This window comes from Eumetopias jubatus, unplaced genomic scaffold (genome assembly GCF_037043125.1).
Source record: "Eumetopias jubatus isolate StellerSeaLion01/CBP00866 unplaced genomic scaffold, mEumJub1_p1.0 scaffold_12, whole genome shotgun sequence".
NCBI classification, from domain to species: domain Eukaryota; kingdom Metazoa; phylum Chordata; class Mammalia; order Carnivora; family Otariidae; genus Eumetopias; species Eumetopias jubatus.
The window spans coordinates 72,503,533-72,527,361 of NW_028274818.1; the positions used below are offsets into that span (position 1 = coordinate 72,503,533).

The 23,829-nt window shown below is 48.7% G+C and overlaps 1 protein-coding gene across 1 annotated transcript; it reads right to left on the minus strand.

The window, feature by feature from the left end:
* Positions 1 to 13,689: 13,689 nt before the first annotated feature.
* Positions 13,690 to 21,084, minus strand: SRL (sarcalumenin). Its single transcript, XM_028117476.2, has 5 exons — positions 21,033 to 21,084; positions 20,149 to 20,244; positions 16,836 to 16,952; positions 15,671 to 15,904; positions 13,690 to 14,501 (listed from the first exon to the last, which is right to left on the minus strand). The coding sequence occupies exons 1-5, from the start codon at positions 21,067 to 21,069 to the stop codon at positions 13,690 to 13,692; spliced, it is 1,296 nt and encodes a 431-aa protein (XP_027973277.2). The 5' UTR covers positions 21,070 to 21,084.
* Positions 21,085 to 23,829: the final 2,745 nt, after the last annotated feature.

Sequence of the window (23,829 nt, forward strand, 5' to 3'; positions counted from 1 at the left end):
GAATAGTGGGATGGGTAGAAAATTGGCCCTTTAGTTTGGTTTGTCATGTTTTATTTAGCTGGGTGAATTTGGACTTAACTTCTCTGGAGACGCAGCTTCCCCACGCTGGATTTGGATTTAAGGATAATAAATATGCCTGCCCCATCCAATTTATAACATGATCAGAGTGAAGATCAAATGTGAAATGGAGTTAAGGATTTGTTTTTTTTTTCTTTTTTTGTTGTTCAGGAAATAATCCTTAATAAATTTTCTTTTAAGATGGTTTAGGGGCGCCTAGGTGGCTCAGTGGGTTGTGTCTGATTTTGGCTCAGGTCATGATCTCAGGGTTCTGGGATCGAGCCCTGCACCAGGCTCCCTGCTCAGTTGGGAGTCTACTTCTCCCTCTGCCTCTTAATCACTCTCTCAAATAAATAAATAAATTCTTAAAAAAAATAAATATATTTTGGTTTCTTTTTTTTTTTGAGATTTTATTTATTTGACAGAGAGAAAGTGCACAAGCAGGGGGAGTGGCAAAGGGAGAGGGAGAAACAGAATCCCCACTGAGCAAGGAGCCCAACAAGGGACCTGGAGATCATGACCTGAGCAGAAGGCAGATGCTTAACTGACTGAGCCACTCAGACACCCCTAAGATTTTATTTTTTTAAGTAATCTCTACACCCAACATGGGGCTTGAACTTAAAACCCTGAGATCAAGAGTCGTATGCTCTACGGACTGAACCAGCCAGGTGCCCCGCCTTAATAAATTTTCTAATGCAGGCACCTGGGTGGTTCAGTTGCTTAAGCATCCGCCTTTAGGGCAGAGCAAGATGGCGGAGGAGTAGGAGACCTAGATTTTGTCTGGTCTCAGGAATTCAGCTGAATAGGGATCAAACCATTCTGAACACCTACGAACTCAACAGGAGATCAAAGAGGAGAGTAGCAACAACTATCTGAACAGAGAAGCGTCCACTTACTGGAAGGTAGGACGTACGGAGAAGTGAATCCGAGGCGATATTCGGGAGGATAGACGGCGGGGGAGGGGGCCTCCGTCGGCCGCTTCTGGCAAGTGATAGAGCCGCGGAGCACAAAATCGGACCTTTTAGAAGTTGGCTCAGCGGAGGGACGTCGCTGCAGTGGCTAAGCAGAGGGTGGAATCCTCCCCGGACAGTGTGGTCTCAGGACCCTTGGGGTCACAGAAAGACCAGGGGTGCCTGAGTGCGCCAGAGCTCCCAGGTATCGGAGCGGGGAAGCCAGCTGCAGAGACGGAGCTGAGGTGCGGGCTCTCAGCTCGGGGTTGCCATAAACTGTGATCCGCGGCCCAGTCGGGCCACTGCTCCTCCAGCAGGGACCCAACAAGTGGCAGAGCAGGGGAGACTCCCCTTCCTTCCCGGGGAGGAGCGGCGCGGGAACGTACCGCAGGGATCTGCTGGGTTTGGAGACTCCACACGGGGTCGGGTGCCAGAGATAGCAACGCTCGGTCACAGGCCAGGTGAGCGCGGAGAGCGACTGGGGACACGGGAGTGACTGCTTTTCTCTGGGGGCACACTGAGGAGCGGGGCCCCGAATTCTCAGCTCCTCCGGGTGGAGATTGGGAGGCCACCATTTTTGCCCTGGTCCTCCAAGGCTGTACCGAGAGCTTGCAGGGAACAAAAGCTCCTGAGATCAAACCCGAGCAGCTTGCTTAGCCCGGACCGACAAGGGCGGGGCAATTCAGCCTCCGGCAAAGACATTTGGAAACCACAGCAACAGGCCCCTCCCCCAGAAGATCAGCACGAACAGCCAGCAAGCCAAGACCAAGTTTACTGATCAAGGAGAACGGGAGAACTCCAGCGCTAGGGGAATACTGCACATAGAATTCATGGCTTTTTTTTACCATGATTCATTAGTTCATCAAAGTTAATTTTTGTTAAGTTTTTTTTATTTTTCTTTTTCCCTTTTTCAACCAACATCTTATCAATCTCTTTTTTTAAAAAAAAACATTTTTTATTTTTCATTTTTAGAGTCATATTTTATCTCTTCATAGTAGTTACCCTTATTTTTGGCATGTATATATAAGTTGTTCTCTCTTTAAAATTTTGAGATACGGTTTCTTCTAACAGATCAAAATATACCCTAAATCACTAGTGTATGGCTCTGTTCTAGTCTCCTGCCTGATCACATTCTCTCCCTTTTTTCTTTTTTTTTCTTAAATCTTCTTCTTTCTTTTTTCAAACAACTTCTTATCAAGTCCTTTTATAAAATCTTTTATAATTTTCATCTTTACAGTCATCTTCTATCCCTTCATTGTATCAACCCTTATTTTGTACATATATGTCTTTCTTCCTTTAAAATTTTAGGAGGCACTTTTTTCTAACAGACCAAAATACGCCCAAAATCTAGTGTGTGGCACTGATCTATGCACTAGCCTGATCATATTTGATCATATTCTGCTTTTTTTGTATTCTGTTTTTGTTTTTATCTTTTTTCTTTTTTTTTTCTCTTTCTTTTTTCTTTCTTTCCCTTTCTTTTCCCCTGGTTTCAGGTCTTTTCTGATTTGTATACAGTATATTTGCTGGGGATGTTGTAAACCTGTTAGCATTTTGTTCTCTCATTCATCTGTTCTCCTCTGGACAAAATGACAAGACGAAAAAAATCACCTCAGCAAAAAGAACAAGAGGTAGTACCGTCAGCCAGGGACCTACTCAATACGGACATTAGTACAATGTCGGACCTAGAGTTCAGAATCATGACTTTAAAGATACTAGCTGGGCTTGAAAAAAGCGTGGAAGTTATTAGAGAAACCCTTTCTGGAGAAATAAAAGAACTAAAATCTAACCAAGTCGAAATCAAAAAGGCTATTGATGAGGTGCAATCAAAAATGGGGGCACTAACTGATAGGATAAATGAGGCAGAAGAGAGAATCAGTGATATAGAAGACCAAATGATGGAAAATAAAGAGGCTGAGAAAAAGAGAGAGAAAAAACTACAGAATCACGAGGGCAGAATTCGAGAGATAAGTGATACAATAAGACGAAACAACATTAGAATAATTGGGATCCCAGAAGAAGAAAGAGAGAGAGGGGCAGAAGGTATATTGGAGCAAATAATAGCAGAGAACTTCCCTAACGTGAGGAAAGAAACAGACATCAAAATCCAGGAGGCACAGAGAACCCCTCTCAAAATCAATAATAGGTCAACACCCCGACATCTAATAGTAAAACTTACGAGTCTCAGAGACAAAGAGAAAATCCTGAAAGCAGCTCGGGAGAAGAGAGATGTAACCTACAATGGTAAAAATATTAGATTGGCAACAAACCTATCTACAGAGACCTGGCAGGCCAGAAAGGACTGGCAAGATATCTTCAGAGCACTAAACGAGAAAAATATGCAGCCAAGAATACTATATCCAGCTAGGCTGTCATTGAAAATAGGAGAGATAAAAAGCTTCCAGAACAAACAAAAACTAAAGGAATGTGCAAACACGAAACCAGCCCTCCAAGAAATATTGAAAGGGGTCCTCTAAGCAAAGAGAGAGCCTAAAAGCAGCAAAGATCAGAAAGGAACACAGACAACATACAGTAACAGTCACCTTACAAGCAATACAATGGCACTAAATTCATATCTTTCAATAGTTACCCTGAATGTAAATGGGCTAAATGCCCCAATCAAAAGACACAGGCTATCAGATTGGATTAAAAAACAAGACCCATCAATATGCTGTCTGCAAGAGACTCATTTTAGACCCAAAGACACCCCCAGATTGAAAGTGAGGGGGTGGAAAACCATTTACCATGCTAATGGACACCAAAAGAAAGCTGGGGTGGCAATCCTTATATCAGACAAACTAGATTTTAAAACAAAGACTGTAATAAGAGATGAGGAAGGACACTATATCCTACTTAAAGGGTCTATCCAACAAGAAGATCTAACAATTGTAAATATCTATGCCCCTAACATGGGAGCAGCCAATTATATAAGGCAATTAATAACAAAAGCAAAGAAACACATTGACAACAATACAATAATAGTGGGGGACTTTAACACCCCCCTGACTGAAATGGACAGATCATCTAAGCAAAAGATCAACTAGGAAATAAAGACTTTAAATGACACACTGGACCAAATGGACTTCACAGACATATTCAGAACATTCCATCCCAAAGCAACGGAATACACATTCTTCTCTAGTGCCCATGGAACATTCTCCAGAACTGATCACATCCTAGGTCACAAATCAGGTCTCAACCGGTACCAAAAGATTGGGATTATTCCCTGCATATTTTCAGACCACAATGCTTTGAAACTGGAACTCAATCACAAGAGGAAAGTCGGAAAGAACTCAAAGACATGGAGGCTAAAGAGCATCCTACTAAAGAATGAATGGGTCAACCAGGAAATTAAAGAAGAATTAAAAAAATTCATGGAAACCAATGAAAATGAAAACACAACTGTTCAAAAATCTTTGGGATGCAGCAAAGGCAGTCCTAAGAGGAAAGTATACAGCAATTCAAGCCTTTCTCAAGAAACAAGAAAGGTCTCAAATACACAAGCAAACCCTACACCTAAAGGAGCTGGAGAGAGAACAGCAAATCAAGCCTAAATCCAACAGGAGAAGAGAAATAATAAAGATCAGAGCAGAAATCAATGAACTAGAAACCAAAAGAACAGTAGAACACATCAACGAAACTAGGAGCTGGTTCTTTGAAAGAATTAACAAGATTGATAAACCCCTGGCCAGACTGATCAAAAAGAAAAGAGAAATGACCCAAATCAACAAAATCATGAATGAAAGAGGAGAGATCACAACCAACACCAAAGAAATACAAACAATTATAAGAACATATTATGAGCAACTCTATGCCAGCAAATTAGATAACCTGGAAGAAATGGGAGCATTCCTAGAGATGTATCAACTACCAAAATTGAACCAGGAAGAAATAGAAAACCTGAACAGACCTATAACCACTAAGGAAATTGAAGCAGTCATCAAAAATCTCCCAAGAAACAAAAGCCCAGGGCCAGATGGCTTCCCAGGGGAATTCTATCAGACATTTAAAGAAGAATTAATACCTATTCTCCTGAAACTGTTCCAAAAAATAGAAATGGAAGGAAATCTTCCAAATTCATTTTATGAGGCCACCATTACCTTGATCCCAAAACCAAAGACCCCATCAAAAAGGAGAATTACAGACCAATATCCTTGATGAACATGGATGCAAAAATTCTCACCAAAATACTAGCCAATAGGATCCAACAGTACATTAAAAGGATTATTCACCACGACCAAGTGGGATTTATCCCTGGGCTGCAAGGCTGGTTCAACATCCGCAAATCAATCAACGTGATACAATACATTAACAAAAGAAAGAACAAGAATCATAGGATCCTCTCAATAGATGCAGAAAAAGCATTTGACAAAGTACAACATCCTTTCTTGATCAAAACTCTTCAGAGTATAGGGATAGAGGGTACCTACCTCAATATCATAAAAGCCATCTATGAAAAACCTACAGCGAATATCATTCTCAATGGGGAAAAGCTGAGAGCTTTTCCCCTAAAGTCAGGAACGCGGCAGGGATGTCCACTCTCACCACTGCTATTCAACATAGTATTAGAAGTCCTAGCCACAGCAATCAGACAACAAAAAGACATCAAAGGCATCCAAATCGGCAAAGAGGAAGTCAAACTCTCACTCTTTGCAGATGATATGATACTGTATGTGGAAAACCCAAAAGACTCCACCCCAAAACTGCTAGAACTCATACAGGAATTCAGTAAAGTAGCAGGATATAAAATCAATGCACAGAAATCAGTGGCATTCCTATACACCAACAACAAGACAGAAGAGAGACAAATCAAGGAGTTGATCCCATTTACAATTGCACCCAAAACCATAAGATACCTAGGAATAAATTTAACCAAAGAGGCAAAGGATCTGTACTCAGAAAACTATAAAATACTCATGAAAGAAATTGAAGAAGACACAAAGAAATGGAAAAACGTTCCATGCTCATGGATTGGGAGAACCAACATTGTGAAGATGCCAATGCTACCTAGAGCAATCTACACATTCAGTGCAATCCCCATCAAAACACCATCCACTTTTTTCAAAGAAATGGAACAAATAATCCTAAAATTTGTATGGAACCAGAAGACACCCCAAATAGCCAGAGGAATCTTGAAAAAGAAAAGCAAAGCTGGCGGCATCACAATTCCGGACTTCCAGCTCTATTACAAAGCTGTCATCATCAAGACAGTATGGTACTGGCACAAAAACAGACACGTAGATCAATGGAACAGAATCGAGAGCCCAGAAATGGACCCTCAACTCTATGGTCAACTTATCTTTGACAAAGCAGGAAAGAATGTCCAATGGAAAAAAGACAGTCTCTTCAACAAATGGTGTTGGGAAAATTGGACAGCCACATGCAGAAGAATGAAACTGGACCATTTCCTTACACCACACACAAAAATAGACTCCAAATGGTTGAAAGACCTAAACGTGCAACAGGAGTCCATCCAAATCCTAAAGGAGAACACAGGTAGCAACCTCTTCGACCTCAGCCACAGCAACTTCTTCCTAGAAACATCGCCAAAGGCACGGGAAGCCAGGGCAAAAATGAACTATTGGGATTTCATCAAGATAAAAAGCTTTTGCACAGCAAAAGAAACAGTCCACAAAACCAAAAGACAACCGACAGAATGGGAGAAAATATTTGCAAATGACATATCAGATAAAGGGCTAGTATCCAAAAGCTATAAAGAACTTATCAAACTCAACACCCAAAGAACAAATGATCCAATCAAGAAATGGGCAGAAGACATGAACAGACATTTTTCCAAAGAAGACATCCAAATGGCCAACAGGCACATGAAAAAGTGCTCAACATCACTCGGCATCAGGGAAATCCAAATCAAAACCTCAATGAGATACCACCTCACACCCGTCAGAATGGCTAAAATTAACAAGTCAGGGAACGACAGATGTTGGCGGGGATGTGGAGAAAGGGGAACCCTCCTACACTGTTGGTGGGAATGCAAGCTGGTGCAACCACTCTGGAAAACAGTATGGAGGTTCCTCAAACAGTTGAAATTAGAGCTACCATTCGATCCAGCAATTGCACTACTGGGTATTTACCACAAAGATACAAATGTAGGGACCCGAAGGGGTACGTGCACCCCAATGTTTATAGCAGCAATGTCCACAATAGCCAAACTGTGGAAAGAGCCAGGATGTCCATCGACAGATGAATGGATAAAGAAGAGGTGGTATATATACACAATGGAATATTATGCAGCCATCAAAAGGAATGAGATCTTGCCATTTGCAACGACGTGGATGGAACTGGAGGGTGTTATGCTTAGTGAAATAAGTCAATCAGAGAAAGATATGTATCATATGACCTCACTGATATGAGGAATTCTTAATCTCAGGAAACAAACTGAGTGTTACTGGAGTGGTTGGGGGTGGGAGGGATGGGGTGGCTGGGTGATAGACATTGGGGATGGTATGTGCTATGGTGAGCGCTGTGAATTGTGCAAGACTGTTGAATCACAGATATATACTTCTGAAACAAGTAATGCAACATATTTTAAGAAAAAAGAAAAAGAAGAAGATAGCAGGAGAGGAAGAATGAAGGGGAGTAAGTCAGAGGGGGAGACGAACCATGAGAGATGATGGACTCTGAAAAACAAACTGAGGGTTCTAGAGGGGAGGAGGGTAGGGGGATGGGTTAGCCTGGTGATGGGTATTAAAGAGGGCACATTCTGCACGGAGCACTGGGTGTTATGAACAAACAATGAATCATGGAACACTACATCAAAAACTAATGATGTAATATATGGTGATTAACATAACAATAAAAAATTTAAAAAATAAATAAAATAAATAAGCATCTGCCTTTGGCTCGGGTCATGATCCCAGGGTCCTGGGATGGAGCTCCGCTTCACTTTGGGCTCCCTGCTCAGTGGGGAGTCTGCTTCTCCCTCTACCCCTCCCCCCTGCTCATGATCTCTCAAGCTCTCTCTCCCTCAAATAAAATCTTTTAAATAAATAAATAAATTTTCTAATGCGAATTACGTGTGTTTTAAAATTTCGTTACCACCAAGGTTCAAGGTGCTGAGGGACCACTGAAAAAATCAAGCAATTCTTCATTTTTGTCAGTTTCTGAAGAGGAGGGAAATGCCCTGGGATCAGAAAGACCAGTGTCACCAAATGTGACCCTGGGCAAGTAACCTCACCTGCCGTAGCGTGAGTCAGGCTTCAGATGGTATTCTGGCCCTCACACCTCCACATGCCGCCTCCCCACCGTTCTGACCATCAGTCTCATCAGTAAAATATGAATAATAATAACATGCATGGAATGCTTGCTGTGGGCTGCGTACTACTTCTAGCACATTGCTTGTTTTAAGTGATCTCATCCTCACCTCAGCCCCGCAGAGAGAGGGGCTCTTCGGATCTTCATTTCATGGCTGAGGATTCTGAAGCACACAACTGTGTCATTTGCCTGGAGCTGCCCAGCCAGTAAGTGCTGGAGCCCAGGACGAAGCCCAAGCAATCCGACTCCGGAGCCTCTGGTCTTTTCCGTGTGAGACAGCTCCCTACCTGTGGGGCAATGTGAGCATTATATGAAATAATGCACATAAAGCACCTATCATGTGGCCTGGCATGTGGCTGTTAGAATTACCTCATCATGTCAAATACAACTGTGGGAATGTCTATTGGTCTCTATCCCAGTTCCTGGCAAAGGGGGACTCTAGAAGTTGGTTTTCTTCCCCCAGTGAAATGATGCGGAAACAGAGAACATGATCCACGATGCAAACACTCACAGAAAATGCTCATTTATGCATGTTATTTTTTTATCCTTTGGTACAGGGAATAAATACCTCAGAACCTGTGGGATACACCTTTACTACAGGCAAATTTGTGTCACTACTTTCATCTTCTTGTTTTTCTTATGCTTCTTTTTTATTGCCATCAAGGTTTCCCTGGACTGGGAAAAGCTTGAGCCAAATGTCACGGACAGTAGAATAGGCATGAAATGTTGCCAGTGCTTGTGAGTTTTTGAAGGCTCTGACTTCCCCTCAGTTCTCTGAGGGGTTGGGGGGGCGGCCTACAAGTGCAAAGCCAGGGCCTCAGAGGTGTCCTCCTATGGCTGGGTCTTCCTGGATCTCCCCTCTGGGTAGGGCATCTGGCTCTCCTCATGCACACACCTGCCTATGCCCAGTGCTCCCATAATCTGTCATCCACATGTCATTCATACAATTACTTCTTCACAGCCACACCCACACATACCTTCCCCCCTCCCAGGACCCTCCACACACAACATACAGTACACAGACACCTTCTTTACTCCCCCCCAAACCCACTTACTCTTTCATTCTGATGGCACGGAGGTAATAAGTCCTCCGTGCTGGTCACTGTGCTACATACTCAGAGATATTTTGGACACAAACACTCACATATACATTGGTTTCCGCACACATGCCAGCTTTCCATGCAGGCATTTGCACGCCCCTTGTACATATAACCATAGGTAACCCTGACATATTCACATACATACGCATCCCTGTGAAGACATTCGTTCCGTTCAGGCCCCCTATATCACCTGGCTAGGTTTAGAATGGTCTTTGATTTGCTTTCTCCATGGCATCTGGCTGACCTCATGGCAGACAATGTAAAGGTGTCAGTAGGGTACTCGTGAAATAGCACAATTTTGAACATGCTGGCAGGTTCTGGTGTGTGATGTTTATCTTCAAAACAGACCTCACCTACCTTCTGCTTTCCAGGAAAATGCTCCATATTTCTCCCAGTCACAGGAAAACACTGGTTGCTGTCATGGGTGGGAGAGCCGACCTGGGGGAGGGCAGCAGTGGTGTGAGCTGGGTCAGGCTACTACGTTGCTGACTGTGGACTGCGGACCCCCAAATCAGGAGGAGGGCAAGGGAGAGGGAATCAATGAGCCACACTGCCCTATTCATCCCACCCTGAGATCAGCCTCTCCCGACTTAGGAAACCCAGAGCAGGTGGCCACCAATTCCGCATCCTCCCTGTACTGGCCCCCTCATGATGGCATGTTGTTCACTCTCACACCCCCGTCTATTTCCAGCCTCCCACCGACTCCCCAGGGCCCAGGTCCTCCCTTTGCAAACATGCTCTGAATCAGGGTGTGAAGCCCTCCATTTCAAAGTAAAGGAGCTCTGCTCAGGGAGTCAAGGACAGGGTAAGGATTCATTAAAAACAAGTACAAGTAGGAAGCCCGGGGTCCTGCTGTGGGGAGCACCACTTTTAGAAGAAGCCAAGGGGAGGCACCATCCTTACATTCAGGGCAGACCCTCCAGCTCCCTCCCCAGAATCTTCAGCTTCCAAGTGGGCAGTGGCGTGGTTGAGGACATGGATGTAGCAGCGTGTCTGCCTCTCTGAGAGTCTTGGGGACAGAAACTTCCATAGTTCCTATGAATGGGCTAGTGCCATAGACGCCAGGGAGAATGACAGCCAGGGGCTGAGGAGAGAGCATGTCTTTGTTTCCAATCCTACAATGGGAAGCCTGGGTTTCAAGGTCATCTTTGACACTGGTGGGCTGGAAGCAGGAAGGGTCTAGAGAAGAAGGCACGGGGGTGTCTAAAATACAAGTGGGCAGGGGCGCCTGGGTGGCTCAGTTGGTTAAGCGACTGCCTTCAGCTCGGGTCATGGTCCTGGAGTCCCGGGATCAAGTCCCACATCGGGCTCCCTGCTCAGCGGGGAGTCTGCTTCTCCCTCTGGCCCTCCCCCGTCTCATGCTCTCTCTCTCTATCTCATTCTCTCTCTCAAATAAATAAAATCTTTAAAAAACAAAAAATAAAATAAAATACAAGTGGGCAATTCGTGTATTGTCAATCTATCCCTAAGAAACTTAGAAAGTAGCACTCGGGGTTGGGAAGAGATGAGAGGGATGAACAGGTGGAATGCAGAGGATTTTTAGGGCAGTGGAAATAGCCCGTATATTCTATAAGGATGGACACATCATGATATATTTGTCCAAACACGCAGAATGCACACCACCAGGAACAAACCCTAACATATGGACTCTGGGTGACTATGGCGTGCCCACATCGGCTCATCAGTTGGAACACATGTTCCACTCCACTGGGGGTGTTGCTAGTGGGGGAGGCTGTGCATTGCAGCAGCAGGGGGTGTGTGGGAAACCTCCACCTCCCTCTCCGTTTTGCTGTGGACCTGAAACTGCTTGAAAAACAAGTATTAATAAAAATCGGTCTACTACTAGATAAAAGGAAGAGGAAGGGATTAGGCTGGCCAGAGACCATGAGAAAGCAGGCAGTGTCACAGAGAGATTGAACTTTATTGAGATTTCCTCCCTGATGAAATCAGAATGGCAAGAACACTGGAAAGTTTCCACTTTGGAGAGAAACAGCAACTGTTCAGGCACAAATACTTACAGATAACTCCTCTTGGGGGGAATCTCTGGATCCTAAATTTACCCCCAGGTCCCAATCTCCGTCCTCCCCAAAGAGTCAGAATTCTGTTTGAAATCCACATCCACAGAACAGAGGCCCAAACAGCACTGAAAGCCTAGGCAGACCCGCTGACCAGCCTACGGACCATTTAGAGAAAAGGCAGGTTGAGAGAGCAGAGGGACAAATAAGAAAAGGCAAATGGATGGAACGAGAAAGGAAGAAAAGATCACACTGATAATGTCAGCCCCAGCCCCACGAAAACAAAGATCCTGTATGAATGTACTGGCTTCCTTGCACCCGCTTCCCCCAAAGTGATGGGGGCATCAGCTGCTATAACAGTTCTGTACTTTGTATGGCCCTGCTGCATGGAGAAAACCTGATATGCTCGAGGACATTGGGAACATTAAGGAGCAAGGTGAGAGGGGACGTGACGGGGAGGTGAGGCAAGGGCTGGTTTTTAATGAGAAAAAAAGCAGCTCATCAGGCCCTGGTCACCAGGCTCCTTGGGTGCCCCAGCAGGCCCCTGGTGCTCTGCTTGACTCTGTCCTTAGAAACAATATCCCGGAGGCTTTGGGGCCTCTGGCTTTCTTGTGGGAGGTTCCAGGTCCTGCTGCAGTATGCACCCGAGTGCTAATCATTCTGGGAAGCAGGAATTCCAAATTCTCCACGGGGACCTAATCTGATTGATCAGCAATTTGCTTCCATGGCCTTGTCCTCAGAGTGCCTCCCATCTGCCTTCATCTTCGCTTTCCTTCTGGTCCAAGGTGACCCCCTGGTGCTGGTGGGCCCTGACCCAGGCCTCATGGTGAAGCCCCCCAGATGGCTCGCTCCCAAGCGAGGCTGGCTCACGAGGCCACAGGTGCCGCTCCGGACAGCCCTGGGCCAGGTCTCCTGGATTTGCACAGACTGTTCACCCACCTACTTTTCGTCAAAAGGCTCCTTCCCTCCATCCCCCACTGCCCTCCGGGGTTGCCCAGCAGCCAGGCAGGACCCTCACAGAGCATCCTTTCTCCATGCCCCTTGGCCTCTGCTGTCTCCCTCAGCTCTCTTGGACAAGGCAGTACATGCATATTCACACCTGTCCGTATTTGAAGGCCCTGGCTGCCCTGTGGTATGTTTGGTGCAAATCAGTGTCAAGTTCAGGTGGAAAACCGAATGTGAAGCCTTGGTTGCCACCCACACCGAGTGGCTGGCACTGGTTCTGACTCGTGGGAAATCACTCTGAGTTTTGAGTGTTGGCATATCAGGGAATGGAGAAGAAAGGGGAAGCCGTGGCATGAAAACCAGGAGGGGATGACCCTTCCGCAGAGCGTCTCTGCAGAGAAGGTGTGGAAACTGCCGCCTCCTCATCCAGGGTAGATGGGCTGCCCAGAGAAGACCCTCATGAAAAGGAGCAAGGTTTCCATCGTCCCCTCTGAAACCCAATGCCTTTGGGGTCTGTTTTCCAAGACATGCAATAGACAAAGACACACTGCAAACCAATTAACCCTCTGAGCCCTTCTGGTAGTTTCACTGAAGTCACTTCCAAGAAGACAATTACCTGAATGCATGGAACACTAGCCTCCTCTTGGGGCCGAGAAAGGCACCGAGCTTCCCAGCCGGCTTAGAAGACTACATCGGAGAAATGGCAGGGGGGAGGCAGCTCCGTCTCCTAGCCTGGGGGACTCCTGTTCTCTCTTAGCATTCTGGTATCCTAAACCGTTCCCCCGCCCCCAGAGGAAGCAGGGTGGAGGGCCTGGGGGTAGGCTCGAAACCCAGGTGGATTCCAACCCAAAAGACTGTCCCCTGTTGAAGCCAACCCAAGCAAGGAGCAGGAGAGGGCTAGAGGACCAGCAGGAGACTGCGTGGGAGGAAGCCACGAAGGACCTGAGCAGCCCTACAGAAATCAAGTCTTCCCTATTTTCCCAGCTTAGAGGGCGAAAAAGGAATTTCAGCTGCTTTCAGCTGGACGCTCATCACCTCAGTATAAGCTCAGTATACACTAGAATTTAGCTGCTCTTTGTCCCTTTGCGATAGGACCCAGGAAAAGCAGGCGGGGCCTGACCTGCCTTAGTCAGGCCCCCCACTGAAGCAACAAGACGGGCACACTATAATTCACAGTTTCCTCTGGCCTCCCTTGACCCGCACCCTCCCCCAGCACTGGCCTCAATTAACTCCCAAATCTCCGGCGTGTAAAGATTCTTGCCAGTGTGGCTCAAAGGGTTAATAAACCAGGACTTCTCAGACAGGACACAAGCTCATCCACTAACAGGAACCCCAGAACGGCGACACAACGACCTAGTGTTTCTTATAGCGATTCTTTGGGGTTTCGCCACACCCTGTTTTGTCACAGTTGAGAGCACCTGGATTCTTCCCTAGCCCGAGGCTTCCCAGGAGGCCGGGGAGCTCCTGCGTGATGGCCCGCTCAATCTTCTCCAGGAAGCAGCCCCCCATATAGGAGCACTGCTGAGACAGCAGCTTGAAACTGGAGATGGGGTTGATGCCAAAGAAGTCCTTGTAGGCCTCGCGGTTGGGAAGGTCAAACTTGCTGACGTTGGTCTTTGCCAGGATGGTCTTGAAGATGTAGAATTTGTCGGGGTCTTCCACAATGTCCTTAAAGACCAGCTCTCCATCACTGAAGAAGGTCATTTTGTCCTTGTAAGTCTGCAGATAGCGGTCGACCAGGAGGGCGTGAATGCGGACCCGGATGGCATGCTGGCGGATGAAGGCGATCTTGTTCTCCAACCTGTTCTCGATCACCTGGTTCAGGTCTTCCAGGAGAGAGATCTCTTCCTTGAGAAACAGGTCCCGGTGGGTATCAGGCTTGTAGTCTTGTGGCCAGAAGGAGCTGACGTAAACCCTCGGGGGCTCTGTGACGTTGATGAGCGGGGCCAAGCTCCAGAAAAGGGCCCCATAGACCCGCATGAGCATCTGCGTTGCCAGGTTGTCGGCCTTGTTCAGGATGATCCTTATCTGGGACTCTCGTCCCTTCAGCTGGCGGAAGAGCATCTCCAGCTCCAGACCCACGTCCAACTTGGTTGGGTCAAAGACAACAAAGATGAGGTCCGCTCTGTCGATGAACCACTGGCACACATCATTGAAGGGGTAACCTTGGGGGGGGAGCAAGAAGTCAAACTGAGCAGGCTCACCCTAAGCCCCTCGTGCCCCCTTCCAGAACCAAACCATTGCCTGGGTTGAAGGGAATAAAGGCAGTAGGGATTTTCTGGGCTTCCAAAGACTAAAAGAATTAATTGCATATCTCCTGCGCTTTGTCAGCACTCAGCCTAGAACAGCCTGATCCTTGTTTTAATCTATGGAATCCAAGGCTCCAGGAAAGTAAAATACTTTTTCAAAATGGAGATCTTTCTACTGTCTAAAAAGATATGGGACAGTGGCAAAGACATTGAAGGGCTGAAGTCAGGGAATTAGAAGAATATGAAAGAGAGGAATGCTATTTAGGGGGAAGCAATATGGAGCTGGCCCAAGACCCGGACTGGAATTTGGGTTCTGCCACTGGCCAGCCCAGAAGAGTAAATGCTTCCAAGCTGTACCATCTTAGCTACAAAATAACAAGAAGAACAATAATACCTAGGTTGATATAAAGATTATGATGTTGCTATAAGTAAAGCACATAACTAAAACTGCCTCTCACACAGTAGGTGCTCGACATATTTTAATTCCTTCCACTTATTTCCAAAATGAGGAGACTAGGAAGACCTGTCTTGAAATTTTTCTACAACAATCAACCAGTAATGCATACAATTATCCAATGCATAATAGAAGAATAAAGGTTAATTTACTATTATAATTATTAGTGACAATATTATTACTAGTAATAAAACAGTAAGGAAACCAAAATGAGAGTTATAACCATAAAGTGAGATCCACCATCTGGGCCTATAGTCCTACAAATACCCTGTGATGACTCATCTCTGCAGACAGCCCTGTGTCATGGTGATACTCAGTGGCCTCTGTCATAACCACGTGTCTGCTGGGACCAAAGTGGCACTCCTCTCCCACTGGAAGAGAATGCTGGGAAGTGTAATACAGGCTTCTGTTCAAGCAGGCCTGGTCAAGCAGACACTGGACCAGGAAGAGTTCAAGGTCAGGTTCAAACCAGAACCCAAGCTAACCAGAGGTCAAGTACACATGGACAGGGATCCAATTCATCTTGGACAACGCTGGTCACCTTTCCTCTCCCCTGTCTGCCTACCACCCCATTGAATGGTTTTCTAAGACAAAGCTCAAGCTGTTCAGATACAAGCGCTCAACTATCTACCTCTTTCTTGCTGCTTGCGGTTCTCGATGATGCCTGGTGTATCCACGAAAGTGACTCGCTCCAGAAGTTTGTGGGGAACCTCGATGCCAATCAGCTTCTCTAGGAAATTCTGGCCAAATTTCTCGAGGGGTGAGAAGGACCGAGTGCTGTCAGCAGCCATGACGATACCCTCGATGGTTTTCAGCTTGGGCCCGTGCATGAGGACCGTGAACTCAGAGGTGGTGGGCTCAGCACCTGCACGCATGGGCACGAGGTCAGTCGGGACACAGTCACCTCTGCGACAGAGACCCTACTACAAAGTAAGTGGGTGAGCCAGGGGTTTCAGGGCGGACTTGCCTCAAGAACTGGATACCCTGCTTGCTAAGCTAGTGTCTTCTTTCTTTTTTTAATTGTAAAAATATGTGTCATGAAATTGACAGTTTTAACCATTTTTGGGTGTACAATTCAGTGGCATTAAGCACATTCACACTGTTGTGCAGCCCTCACCACCATCTATCTCACAAACTGAAACTGTCCCCACTCATTCCCCCTTCCCAGCCCCCAGTAATCTCTCCTCTACTCTGTCTCCATGGATTGGATGACTCTAGGCACCTTGTAAGTGGAATCGTAAGATATCTGTCCTTTTGTGTCTGACTTATTTCAATGTAGTGTCTTCAAGATTCATGCATGTTGGAACGCCTGGGTGGCTCAGTCGTTAGGCGTCTGCCTTCGGCTCAGGTCATGGTCCCAGGGTCCTGGGATCAAGCCCCGCATCGGGCTCCCTGCTCAGCGGGAAGCCTGCTTCTCCCTCTCCCACTCCCCCTGCTTGTGTTCCCTCTCTCACTGTGTCTCTCTCTGTCAAATAAATAAATAAAATCTTAAAAAAAAAAAGATTCATGCATGTTGTAGCATGTTTCAGAAATGCATTCTTTCTTAAGACTGAATAATACTCCACACTCTATCGTACGGATAGACCCTTTTGTTTATCCATTCATCCATCCATGGATGTTTGGGTGGTTTCCACCTCTCGGCCGCTGTGAGAAATGCTCCTGTGAACACGGATTTTGCTGCTGGTTTCTTGTATGTAATTCTCATCGTTCTATTAAACACACACATGACTGTTTCATCATGCCTTCACACAGGACACTGACACACCGACACACAGGCAAGAGAATCCCGCTTTTACCTGTATAGAGCTGGTAGCGAGTGTCTTCCAACCCGAGGAGGTAGTTTATCATGGTGGATTTGCCAACGCTCCACGGTCCGAGGAACAGCACCATGGGCTTGGAAGTAATCTCCCCATCTGTAGGCAGCAGGAATTAGACATGGAAGTGACTGACAAGGTTTTTACGGGAGTGACCCAGTGCTTCCTGCCGCATCCCGCGCCCATCTGACGGAGTTACAGAATTCTACACCAGACCGGGCAGGGTGTGGCAGTCCATGGCACGTGTCTTGCTACATAAGTGCGATCACCCAGTTAAAAGACACCAGGAGACATGATTTTGGCCTTACACAGATCCTTGGCACACGGGCACCAGAAGGAGGTAAGTGACATCAACAAACACACCAACTCAGAGCTCACTGTGGGTGAGGCCTCCTGGTTTGCATCTGGGGGACAGTTCATAAGGGGAGAAGGGAACTACCACAGGGGGAGAGGTTAAAACTCTGCTACCTGGGGGCGCCTGGCTGGCTCCATCGGTAGAGCATGTAACTCTTGATCTTGGGGTCGTGAGTTCAAGCCCCACATTGGATGTAGAGACTACTTAAAAATAAAGTCTTAAGGGGCGCCTGGGTGGCTCAGTCAGTTGAGCGTCTGCCTTCAGCTCAGGTTGTAATCTCAGGGTCCTGAGATCGAGCCCCACATTGGGCTCCCTGCTCAGCAGGATGCCTGTTTCTCTCTCTCCCTCTGCCTGCCGCTCCCCCTGCTTGTGCCCTCTCTCTTTCTGTCAAATAAATAAATAAAATCTTTAAAAAAAAATCCTAAAAAAAGTTTTAAAAAAAAAACCCTCTGCTATCTGGATTGGTAACAGAAAAAAAAAAAAAGACATGAAAGAGGCTTACATAATCTTAGACATCCTGGACGGGGGCCCCCTGACATTCCTACCTCAGGCTCAGCCTGACCCTGGGCTCCAGGCCAGTCTCAAATTAGCCTCCAGAGACCATGATCTATTTACCAGGTCCCAGGACCAAGCACTGACTAGGTAGTTCTTGGGTTCCTGGGCCCTGTGTCCAATGTCAGGAAGAGCACCCTGCCCGGGCCACACCAGTTGGGGTCCCTAAGAAGGGAAAGCAGAATCCTCCAGTGCTTTCAAAACCAGGGGGCGGGGAGCAGGGAGGGTATGAGACCACTGGCTGCTGACTCGCAGGCATCTGTTCTTGCAACTCGTCTCTGAGCCACGGCACAGGGGCCAACCCAGTGTCACGTACACCTCAAGTTCTCCAACCTCTTTGTCTCCCTGAGCCCGGCACATAGGCCCTGACAGTAGACACTCTTTTTTTCCACTTTTTTCCATTTTGATGTATTTAATTTCTTGGTTCAAAACTCAGAAGTATATCGGGCGCCTGAGTGGCTCAGTTGGTTAAGCGACTGCCTTCGGCTCAGGTCATGATCCTGGAGTCCCGGGATCGAGTCCCGCATCGGGCTCCCTGCTCGGCAGGGAGTCTGCTTCTCCCTCTGACCCTCCCCCCTCTCATGCTCTCTCTATCTCATTCTCTCTCTCAAATAAATAAAATAAAATAAAATCTTAAAAAAAAAAACTCAGAAGTATAAAAAGGTATAGAGTGAAAGTCTCCCACCCCTGTCCCCAATCTGCTTAGACCATAACACCCACTACGTATTCTTTCAGGCATTTTAATGCATGCAATCCAAGCAATAGGAGCAGATATCACATTCCCCATCTTTTTTCTCCAAAGAGGAGTACAGTATTCTTCTTGTTCTGCACCTTGCTTCTTGAGGTGCTGGTTTTCTTTCTCGAGGGTGAAACTTAGTCTCAGAAGACTAAGATGGCGTCTCATAAATGGCAGGCACATATATAATTGCCTGAAATTGATACCACGGCCCCGCCCCATTCCTCCCTGCCTGCAAACACACATGATGAGTCGCTCGCATCTCTGGATGTTGGCCCCTGGCTTGAGGACAGGAAGGGATAGGCAGTCGGAGGGGGTGGCAGGAGTCCCCAGTTACAATCACAGAGATCCTACAGAGAATGTCTTTGACCCAGGCCTGGGAGACACGAGGGGAACTGGACCTTCCAGCTCCCGCAGAGATGAACCAGAAACGAACCAGAAATGGGCTCTCTGGGGACTGCTGTTTCGGCCGTCTGCAGCAGGGGGAGCTACTGCCATGTGCAGGCGGCCACAGGTGAGACACAGGGAGGCTGCGAATCCCTGGCATCTGTGCGTGAGGGCCCTCTTCTGTGAAGCGGGAATAATAGCTAGCCTAAACACCCTACCCACTTTAGAGCCATCGAGAGCATCACATGAGAGAATACAGAAACCCCCAGTTCACACAGAGATAGATGTGTAACGCCACTCACCACTCAACCAGACACCACCGTGAAAGTTTTTGGAGAGGAGCAGCTCGGGAAAAGGGTACGGCTGCGGGGGAACAAGACTCTCACAGACCATTATCGTGGCCACAAACTGGTCCGACCTAAGGCGACTTGGCAACAACTACGAAAATGCTTAACTCCACTGTTGCACTTGGAAACACGTGTCCTACAAATGGATCTGCACGAAAATACCTAGCAATTAGAGTCGCGTTTGGAACGTTTTTGGAACTGAACGTGGCAAACGCCCGATCGTCCGTCAGCTGGACAATGACTACCTAGGGTGGTGCGTTCAGAGGCTCAGAAAGAGCAAAGCGCGGCTGCGCACCCGCAACCATGCACTGGGATACCATTGGGTAAAATGCAAACAGAGAAGGACGCGCTTGTGTTTGTTCATGGGCACAGTGCAAATGTCCGGAAGTACTTGCAGGAAACTATAACAGAGGGAGTCTCTGAAGTGGAAGGGGAGACGCTGAAAATCAAGAGAGGGATTATTTTTCAATCCGTACTGTTTTCCACTATTTGATTTCTTTTTGGCAACAAGTATCCCTTGTTTTTATTATTCTGAAAATGAACTTTTAAAAGAATCCAGACCCAAGGAAAGCTGACCGAAGAAGTGATAAGGAGAAAAAAAAAAAGGATTCCGGACAAATTAGGGGACTTGACACATCTCTTCGCAGTCAGGGGCCCTGGGGGACCATTCAGCACAGGAGGGATGGAAACTGGCATCGCGGTCCTGGGAAACCATGACTGTACTACTGAAGCATGAATGCACGAAAACAACGTGGTCTCCACCAAACCCTGTGCAGATATGGGTACCCTTGCAGGGGAAGGATGATCCCAGGACCGAGGCCTCCCGGGGGATTTAGGAGAGCTCAGCTCCACGTGTCCTCATGCCCACCACTCACACAGCACAAGAGGGCATGGCACAGGCATCAGGCACGAGCGTACCTGTGATCTCGTGCTGCCGAAGCTCATTGTATTTGTAAGACTGCTCCAGGGGCTTGATGGATGAGTGGTAGATCTTTCGAAGCCGCTGCAGCACCACTGGGGGCAGAGAAGGGTGAAGGGAGAGGGTGAAGGAAGGGGGTCCAGGCTCACTCCGCAGCCACCCCCCCCCCCCGTGGCAGCCTCACTCTACAGCCATACATTAGCATTCCTGGAGGGAGATGGTCCACATCCCAACCCTCAGAAATCGTTAACCAAAAGGCATTCCCTCCCACCCTCAAAACCTCCTGCACTATTTTTTTTTTAAACCTGATCCTCTTCTCCCTCCAGGGAGAAGCAACTCCCAGGGTGAGGCAGGGAGCCTGCAGGGTGTGAGGCCCAGGAGGAACTGGGGCCCCAGGCCAGGCTGTCTAGACCCGACCTTCTCACTGCTCTCCTCTAGCTGTGTGCGCCACGAGACCCGTGCAAACCCGAGGCTGCTCTGAGCTCCAGCTAGCTCCTCAATGAAGAGGAGACATGAGCCCCACTGAAAGCCTTGGGTTATTCTGAGGATGAAGTGCCAGAAATAAAAGGGCTTTATAAACTGTAAAAACCAAAGCAGATGGGATGAACTCTCATTAGCAAACCTCCCTGGCCACGGCATGAAGGCTGGCACCGGGCCCCCGGCAGCAGTACTGGGATTTGTCCTCGACCCTGGCCCTGTTCCCTCTGCTTGGATCACCTCTCCTCCTCCCTGCCAATCCAGAGCCCCCACACAGGCCTTGGACACTGCTCTGGGAGCCTCTTCCACAGAGCCCCCCATCTCCAGGACTCTCAGCCCTGGGGACCTGCCAGCCTCAGAGCCCAGCCCTGGACCCACCCCAGTCCCAGGTCCTTCCTCTGGTTACCAGAGTAATCATCCACTGGCTTGTCCTCATTCAGCATCAGAGTTTTCTCGATGTGGGAGCGGTCCCTCATCGGGGCTTCTTCACTCACATCCTCTGCCTCTTCTGGGGAGAGAAGCACAGTGCAGGGTTAGGGCAAAGCTAAGAGCTGGGCTTTGCTCTTTGCAGGAAAGGGCATAAGGAAGTGCTACAGGAAGGCTTGCCAAGTTCAACTGAACCGAGTTCTGTCTCGAGGAGACTCAAAAAATCCAAACTCAACTTCTGCTAAACTCCATGATCCATTTCACGCAATCAACAAATACGGACTGAGTACCTACCATGGGTCAGGACTGAGCTCCATGCTAGGAATGCAGTGGTGCCCAAAACAGACATAGCTCCTGCCCTTGGGGAGTTTTCGGGGGAGAAATCATCTTGAAAGTAAGGTAATAATTACAGTGTTGTGGCTATGGCAGGAAAGATTCCAGAAGCTATGGGGGCCTAAGATGTATGCCTATGAAGTCTCAGCAGGGAGTCAGAAACCCTCCCTGGGAGCTGAGATCTGAGGGGAGGAGTTAAGATGGGGGCAAGAGACAGGAACGGTTTATAGGAGTCTGCGTTACTTCCTAGGAGCACTGGCAGCCAGGGAGGGGCTCTAAGCAAACAGCTGACCTGACAAAAATGAGCATTTTATCAGGATCACACAGGCTACTGTGGGGCTTGGGTGGGAGGAGCTGCAGCTGGATGTCTTGGGCCAGAGAGCGGGAGGGCAACCCTTGCTTCTGACCAAGTAGAAGATGCCCTGGTGACCCCCTACAGGCTCCCAGGGAGGGGTTCCCACATTGTAGGCCTACTGGGTAGGTAGGGGAGACCAGTTCGACAAGGGATGGGAGCAGAGAAGAATCACTGTGTCTCGTGCAACACCTCAGGAATGTGATTCTCCACCAAGATCTGCCACGGCAGCCCAACCCCAGATGCAGCACAGAAGGGACAGGGGAAAAGGGGAGCTGCCGGCTGGCTGCAGGCCCTTCCCCTTGTGGAGGGTGCAAGTGCCCAACAAGCAGTGTGGAAACTAAATCCTGCAAGGAAATCTGTGGGGGAGCCATTCTGGAAAGTGAGGACTGAGCTCAGGCCCTCCATCCTGAAGGCGGCTCTTGGTCCAGGCCAGCATATTCGGATGTGCCTGCGGCAGGGGGGGGGGGGGGCGCCGGCCATCCTTAGGATGCACTACATCTCCAGTGATGGCCCTGCCCTCCCCTGCGCCCCATCTCCCAGTCCTGCAGGACATCAGTCCCAGCCAGCCTGAGATTTCTTATCACCATCCTGACCCCAGTCCTCGTCCACCCCACCGGACCCAGCCTAGTCTTCAAGGGGAGAACCCAGGGGGCTCCGGAACACACCATACCCGCACCTCTCTCCACCAGCCTGCCACCACAGGGCCTCAAAACCTGCCACTGTGTCCCATGTCCCCTTCAGGTTAAGGCACTGGCCCACATTAAAGGAGATTGAAGGACCCTAACAGGGAGGCTCCGGAGGGCCTCACTCAGAAGTAACCAGGTTATTCTGGGCCCTACATGGTGCAGCCTCCCACTGGTCCCTCCCAACAGGGTTTAGTGGCTCATGAGCGGCCCAAAGGCACCCCATGGGCCAGGCATCCTGGCCGGGGCCTCCACCCAGCAAACCCGGAGCTGGCTGGGTGTTCTGCCCCACCCTGCCCCTGCCTATCCCACCACACACACGTCTTCCAGGAAGAGTGCTGAGAGCTCTCCTGGTAATCCCCTACCCTGAGGCCCCTCCTTAGACTCCTCTGCCTCGTCCCACTCGGGCCCTGTATTTAATTTCTCGGAGCTCAGCTGGGTCCCCTCATCATCTCCAGGGCTCTCAGTTCCTGCTGCTTCCTGGGGTTCCCCGGCTTCCTCTGAGGCATCCCCTGCTTCTTCTGAACTCTCCCCATCGCCAATGTCCTCCTCAGATTCTTCTTCTGATGGAGCTCCTCCTTCCTCGCCTCCACTATGGTCACCACTCTCTTCTTCAGAGGAGGCCTCGTCCAGGCCCTCCTCGGTTAGCCCTGGTGCCTGGCCCTCAGCGGGGTGGTCCTCCTGGGCGCCCCCTGCCTCAGAGCTCTGTGCATGGCCGGTCTCCGAGGCTGGGCTGGGGCTGGGCTCCCCCTGGTCCTCGGCCCCCTCCTTGGTTTCTGTGTCCATGTCCAAGACTCCATCTGGCACTTCTGGCTCCCGATCAGGCCCTGGGCTGTCCTCCTGTCGTGTCTCAGGGGCGTGGACCTCCGTGATCTCCATGCCAGGAGAGGCTCCCAAGACTTCCGGCTGTGCAGTCCCTCCTGCTGCCCCCTGCGCAGGGTGGTCCCCTAGGACCTCCTCAGCTTCCTCAGGGACCAAGGCACTCCCAGCCTGCCCTTCGGCCTCCCCCCCAGCCCCCTCCTGTCCTGGGCCCTCTCCCAATCCCAGCTCTTCCCCAGGCCCGCCCTCCCCTTCTGTTGGAAGGGTGCTGGCTCCAAGTGGGCCCACTTCTTCCTCCCCAGACCCCACAGAGTCCCCAAGGACAGCTGACTCTGAGGCTGAGGCATTGGAGAGGCTGACTTCGGGACCAGAGCCCGGGCCGGCACCGGCAGGGGCCCCAGCGGCTGTCTGCTCCGAGCTCTCAGCCTCCCTGCCATCCGGGGAGTGAAGGAGCAGGGTCTTCTCTCGAGGGGCCGCCTCCGCATAAAGCGCCCTTTCCTTCTCCTCTAGACTTGCTTCTCCAGCAGAGAAATGATTCTCCAACAAATTGCCAACATCTTCTGTGCCACCCGAAGCGGAAACTTGCA

Coding starts and splice junctions, on each gene's coding strand:
- SRL (XM_028117476.2), bottom strand. CDS start 21,069: ATGCTGAATGAGGACAAGCCAGTGGATGATTACTCTG. Junction 20,245..21,032: donor GCCAGTGGATGATTACTCTG/GTAACCAGAGGA, acceptor CTCTGCCCCCAG/TGGTGCTGCAGCGGCTTCGA. Junction 15,905..16,835: donor TCGCTACCAGCTCTATACAG/GTAAAAGCGGGA, acceptor CCATGCGTGCAG/GTGCTGAGCCCACCACCTCT.